Genomic DNA, 6,704 nt, shown 5'->3' with positions numbered 1-6,704 from the left:
CGTCACAACTGGAATCTGACCCTTTAATGCGTGCTCAGCAGCCACAACCTGTTTAGATAAAACGTACCTTCAGCGACATCATGCCCATAAAAAAAATCAAGCAACGGGATGTTTGTGCTGGCGTGCAAGCATGCGCGGAGAGAGCGCCTTTACATCTACATTTCTCGATAACCAATATTGCATTTACCTGCTGTGCACGCTGTCTTATCGGCGGAGCGCAGATGCAACAGTTGAGAAGCGCACTCCTTTCATGCATTATCAGCCGACAATCCTGCCAACATTGTTCTCTGCCGCCGGTAACGGATGTCACGCAGATAAATGGTTGCCGGAAGCGGCGTTGTGATAAATGTGTCTACCCCCCCCCCCCCCCCCCCCCAAAGTACAGCCCCGAAGACGACGTGGACGAGGCCAACACTTTGCACAAAATATTCCACCCCTCTTTCGCTCTTAACAAGAGCGCGGTCCCGCAAGTGGCGGTCAAGGCACTGTTTCGCCGACCGAAGTTCCCACGTTTACTGGCCGTATACCATTTGGCGCCGTGACACTGCGCGGTGACGTAGGCCCGTATCCTTCCCTTCAACGAGTGGAGCTGGGGAGAAGGCAGAGGAGCAGAGATGCGCATGCGCGAAGCAGCCGCGTGAAAAACGCCGAGTGGGAGGCAGCACTGGTACCGCGGCTAGGACCGCAGCGCTCGATTTGGCCCTGGCGGCCGTAACGCGCAGGGGGCCGCGCGCCGCGTTCTTCACACCTCCCCTTCAAGACACCCTGCCGCGGCGTCCGGCTCTCGCTGTCTCACCATGCCAGACACGACGACCTACCGCCTGTGCGGCTTCGCCAGCGGCGTTGATTGGAGGCCCGTGGCGTTCAAGAAGCGTCTGCCGAACGCGCGGATCTGCGACCTGTGCGGCTTCGTCGCCGCCAAGATGGCCGTCCTGCCTTGCTCGCACGTCCTGTGCGAGTCCTGTGTGGAAGGGTGCACCCACGGCGGCGACGTCTTCGCCTGCGCTATGGACGAGACGCCGTTCGAAGGCGGCGGCGACGTGTGCTGGATATCGCCTCCGCGTGAACACCTCGCGAAACTGCGGGTACGTGCTCTTTACCGTGTGCTGTATACAATTATTGGCAGTGCATGTTAAAGAACCCCAGGTGGTCGAAGTGAGTCCGGAGCTGTCCACCTCGGCGTCTCTTTCTTGGTACACCCCTCCTGTATCGTTGAAGTGCTGACCTAGAGAGAGAGAGAGAGAGAGAGAGTTACTGCGTCCTTCATTTCCTGAGATTATTTTAATGCGAAAGCATTATTAGGCTATGTCGGCAAGTTAGTGATTAAGCAATATCGATTCAGTCATTCATATATCATTAACGGTATTCATTTAAGGGGCTCTGAAACGCCTTCCGAGGAGAGCACATTAACTCACTTAATCACTGCACTGTGTTGCCATGAAAACCAAAGCCAAATAATACTCTTCTGCACGCAGAATACGACCCACAATCACGCGTCAAAGTCGGCGAGCCCTTCCCGGCGACTTTTTTAAGCTCGCAACCTCCTCCGTCCCCCCGCATATACGTAGACAAGGTTAGAGGTGGCCATTGGTTAGGTTCCTTCAGACGTCAGGCAGCTACCGTGGCCGCGGCCAATAAGCCGCTGAGCTCCGGTGGGACAGGAAGCTCCGCTTCCAGAGAGGGGGTCGGCGAAGGAGCGCCTACCTTCCAGCGTGCAAAAAGTGACGAAAGGAGAGGGAAAGACGCGAAGACGCTGAAATCCAAATGTTAACTAGAGATAACTCAGCTTCTACAAAGCGCATTAAAAAAATCCTTGCTGGACACTATTCGTGAAGCGGCGTGCTGCAATATCCCAGGCATAGGCATGTCGCAACTTTATTAGAGCGCCCTTCACAGCCCTTTAATTCCCCAATTAACGCTACTAATTAAAGCTAATCAATAGAACAATTTAGTGATGTGATTAAGTGTAATTATTGATGCCAAGTAATGATTGCACTGAAGCGCACGAATTAACTGAGGCACTTAATGATGGTAATTAATTAGGGTAATTAATGGGGCTGATTAGCGAGACCTTGTGACATCATCCCATATGTCTGATGACGTCACGCCTACAACCAATTAGAGCAAACTAATGCTTTCGAATTTCCCCAGTGCTGTCTTTGCAGTGCTAATTTTAAAAATCATATTTAACCTCATGCTGTCCTCCATGTCACATATTATACCGATCCATTGCCAGTGTATTTCATTTTTAGAGCAAAAAATTATAAAAAGATACAATTCTCACACTATGACGCAACTTGCATTTTCCGACACGTGTGTGCTGTAGATGGAGAAGGCATGTTGTAAGATCATTTTCTGCTAAGAGTCAATATACCGGCACGACTGGTTAGCTTGCACAAATGGTACGAATTTGTTTATATACGCTAGCGCCACACTGCGGCTCAGTTTGCAACCGACAGTGAAGCCGGAGGGGCGCTGAGCCTTGTTTTTTTCGTGGGAAAGCACTTCTATCCTGACCCCAGCGATTTTGACTTCTGATGCGAAGGAAATGAAGCTTCAGCCAATTTCAATAAGTGAGTGGGTGTCCATTCATGTCAGTGGACCAAGCAAATCTCAATTTAGGGGTTGGCCTTGCAGGGTAAGGATGGCAACACATGGTATGGCACATGAGGCATCCCTATCGAAAAATCTCGTGTGACATACGAGCTATATATGTCACAAATGTCTTGTATGAACTCGTATGCAGCCCACATAAGTTGTGTCAATATAAAGGGGGTTACACCAAAGACTACACAACTTTTTAAGGTATGCTTTCTGATTAAAAGAGCGCTTTATTCGGCATTGCATTGTCAGCGGTGACGTACATCAGAATACAGCTAAGACGTGCTAACTAGCAGGCTGGTTCACTAATATTAAATTGTTCAATTCTTAACTATTACTGTTAGGCGCCTTAATTATTCAGAGGCGTGCAGCCAAATCCTATGCAGTATCCATATCAGTTTTTAGAATTTAGAAAACGCGGTGACCCTTTGGGCTGTGACCCAACACACTGTGGCTACATCACGCGAAAACGCATGCGCTTTCGGGAAGCATGCAGGCAAAGCAACCTCTCCAGTCTCGTCGAAATAGCCAAAATTTGCTGTGTCATACCCGCTTGTGCGTGGGTGGGTGACAGTGCACCCAGTGACAGTAATGCTTTCGCATTTCACACGTAAGCAGTCTTAAGTGTGCCTGTCGAATTTTTTTTATTCAGTTGTGTGCTTTAGATCAGTTTTTCCCGCGCTGAGAAGAGAGCGTTCGAAATATTTTAAAAAAGTGGCAGGCCCACTGCCGCGCAGCGGCGGCAGTGCGCTCAAAGGTGGCACTAGTGAACGTAACCGCGTTAGGTAGTGCTGCTATTGTGACAGGAGCGAAACAGTGACGTGGACGCTGAGGGCTAAAATAAAAATCGAGGGGACACTTAAGCTCGTCTCGGCGGCCTTGTCGTGACGCTTTCCACTGCCGAAAACAGATGGCGCCACTGCCGCCCTTCAGCGAAAAAACGTCGTATGCGGGTTTTGGTTCCCCGATTTCTATGTAGACGATTACGTTTTCGCATCATGCACGGCTCAACTCAGTAAGTACCGTTGAAAAACTTGCTACGACACAAAAGTTACAATAATACGCAAGCTTTGTGTGCAGTTTCACGGCAAATGAGCCAGTGGTTGAGGCGGGGAAATTTTTGAAAGTCTTCACGATAAAGACGCACAATACTGTATATATATAATCGGTTAATACCCATATATGCAGAATTTGGCGTCCTCTACTTTACATTCATAGATCCCTAGGTGTCCTCGTACTCCTGCCGGCACAGTGACGCAGCTGTTAACGGATGCGCCACTGCCCTGCAAAGGAAGGTGCTGCCACCGGTGGGGCTTGCACGACCCAATTTGCTGTCGCTCAGCAACCTCTCGTGATCAGTCATTAACTGCCATCTGCCAGGGTGGTTACTTTGCTCATAATCCGGTGGGCGGGTTGTGATGCCGCCAAAAAGTCACGTGACCTAGGTAGGCCACCTTCTCCGGGGTGTCCGCCTTAACCTCTAAAATTCGACCGTTAAAATTTTAGTGACCCCCCCCCCCCCAAAAAAAAAAATTCCGCTGAAAGGCGGTTTTAGAGCAAACACGTTGCTTCAAGCATCCCTCAGCAGTTCATGTGCCTTCCGCAGGCGGCGCGGCGATCTGTAGGTCTCCGAACGCAGTCCCTCCAGTGTGCCAAATCTCGTAGCATGGGTTCTATTCGGGGGCCTGCTAGCGGTATGATTGGAGGGCCTTGCTGTTCACAATAGTGTTACGTCACGTTTAACAGCGGGAACCCAGCCATTAAAAGTGGTGCGCTCTAGTAATAAACATGTTTGAAATACGACGTTTTAATACGATTAGCTGGTGTCAGCAGTGCTGCTGTCTCCGCCACGAAGAACAATGTTGCATAGTTTTGATTTAATTCCTCTTTCAAGGTCGAACTATCCTGCATTAAGAAAGCGCCTCAACAGATTCGTTATTTGCAGTGTAGCTAGAAGGAAAATAATAATAATAATTGGTTTTGGGGGAAAGTAGATGGCGCAGTATCTGTCTCATAGATCGTGGGACACCTGAACCGCGCCGTAAGGGAAGGGATAAAGGAGGGAGTGAAAGAAAAGAAGAGGTGCCGTAGGGGCGGACTCCGGAATAATTTCGATCACCTCGGGATCTTCCTTCTTTTTTCGGTCCTAACGGGCAATAAATCCGACTGCTCAAAAGTAAAGGAAAAAAAAGCAACTTTGTTCAGCCTTTCTAAATTACTTTTTTTTTTTTTCACTCGAAGGTTCGCTGCTGGAATGCCGACCACGGCTGCGACTTCGAGGGTCCCGCAGGAGATCTTCTTGAGCACTTCGAGACGCAGTGCGCCTTCCATTGCACCTCTTGTCCACGCTGCCAGGAAAGCGTGCTTCGCAAGGAATTGCCACGGCACTATAGGGTGGAGTGCGCCGGCGCCATTATGGCGCGGACGGCGGCCGCCAGCGGCGCTGTCATCGCCCCTCCGACAGGTCCGGGCACAGAGGTAGATTCGGGCTCGTACCACGATATTCTCGCATCGATACAAAGCAGGGTGAACGAGCTGGCAGAAGCGGTCGTTAGCATTGGCGACCGGGCTGCAGAGGCCGAGGAGGAGCGTTCTAGCGTCACCAGAGCGTCAGCCGACACAAGAAGACGTCGACAAGACGTGGACCTGGGTCCCGTACTAGAGGCACTTAACGCGACAAAGGTCGCGCTGGAACAGAGCTTCAACGACTTGAAGCAGACTTTGCGGCGAGGAGTGGTCGGCGCGCTTCCGGAGTGCTTGGAAAACGCTCTCACCGCAAGCGGTCAACGCCTCTGTCCCACGGCGCCGTTCGCGGAGGGTCTGGGCGATGGATCGGCTCTTGGCACTCCGGGCGACGCCGGTGTACATTACGTTGTAGTCACGCTTATCAACCAGCCATGGGATGAGCCTTGGAACAAAAGTCAGTTTCTGGAATTTCCCATCCCAATCGACCAAAGCCAAACGGGTGTCTACATTGCCTGCCTGACTTCCAGACTGTCCAATTTCTTCGCTGTCTACGCGAAAGCGACCCTGCCAACAGAGTGGAGCTTGCCCGTTATACGGCAGGTTAGCGGCGACGATCTGAAGTCACCAGCACTGAAGGACTGGCGCCTCCATGTTATGAATTTGAAGCACTCAGATTTCTGCTTCTCAGTGGAGGACAGAAGCTTGCGGTGCATGTGTGATTTGGCATCGCAAGACTGGAAGAAGACTTCTGATGGACGGACACAAATTGATCTTCTCGTTGAGATGAGGAAAATTCGACAATGAGCCAAGAGGGGTCCACTCGAAGAGGCACTGCTGATTAATGCAGTGTTCCTAACCACCTGGAGCACCGCGTTAATTCTCGAAATTCAAAGAGCAGGAATATTCAGAGGAAAATAACTTTTTTTTAAATAATCAGTCTCGGGACAGCACAGTGTAGTGGTCTTTCTGGTACCTGCATTACTTAATCTCTCTTGCTTGAAGCATAAGATATCGGAACAGATCAACTAATATCTGCCGGTTATTATTCACCAAGACGAAATGCGAGCTATAGGGACTGAGAGAGATAATATTGAATGTCCGAGGTGTTACTGTTCTGCTGTGTAACGCTACCATGAATGATATTCGGCAGATTCTGTGAACGTCAGACCTGAGATCCGTATCAGACCTACTGAGTGACATTAAAGAAGGCAACTATCATCACGCGTAGCTCACAGCAGCATTGTGGCGAACCTCTGCAGCTTTGCCGATCCTGTATCCAGTGTGTAGATCAAACTGATGGTCCTAAAACGTGCTGAGACTTCCACCAGCCTCCTTTGTTGTGCTCGTAACCATGCCTATTTTTTTTGCACGCCTGAGAAACAGTGTGATGTAAAGCTTGTAAACAGTTTGAACTTGACTGCGTATTCCTATTCCAGCAGTTTGACTAGACTGCATTTCTTTCTGGCGATTAATGTCCTACTTCTCAGTTGTGGAGATTTTCGCATGCCGGTCAGTCCACCAATGTGCATATGTTTCACAAGCATAAAACGATGTTTTAAAATATCAAATGCGTATACTGCCCCTCCATGAAGGAACAGATAACCGCACTGAAAAGTTCACGATTAGGAAAAGCTCGA

The 6,704-nt window shown here is 49.8% G+C and overlaps 1 protein-coding gene across 1 annotated transcript; it reads left to right on the top strand.

The window, feature by feature from the left end:
• Positions 1–455: 455 nt before the first annotated feature.
• LOC144106506 (uncharacterized) lies at positions 456–6,479 on the top strand. Its single transcript, XM_077639347.1, has 2 exons — positions 456–1,085; positions 4,843–6,479. The coding sequence occupies exons 1-2, from the start codon at positions 798–800 to the stop codon at positions 5,869–5,871; spliced, it is 1,317 nt and encodes a 438-aa protein (XP_077495473.1). The 5' UTR covers positions 456–797; the 3' UTR covers positions 5,872–6,479.
• Positions 6,480–6,704: the final 225 nt, after the last annotated feature.

The sequence above is a fragment of the Amblyomma americanum genome, chromosome 10 (genome assembly GCF_052857255.1).
Source record: "Amblyomma americanum isolate KBUSLIRL-KWMA chromosome 10, ASM5285725v1, whole genome shotgun sequence".
Taxonomy (NCBI): domain Eukaryota; kingdom Metazoa; phylum Arthropoda; class Arachnida; order Ixodida; family Ixodidae; genus Amblyomma; species Amblyomma americanum.
Note: the sequence above shows the minus strand (reverse complement) of the source record. Positions and strands in the feature narration are given on the sequence as shown.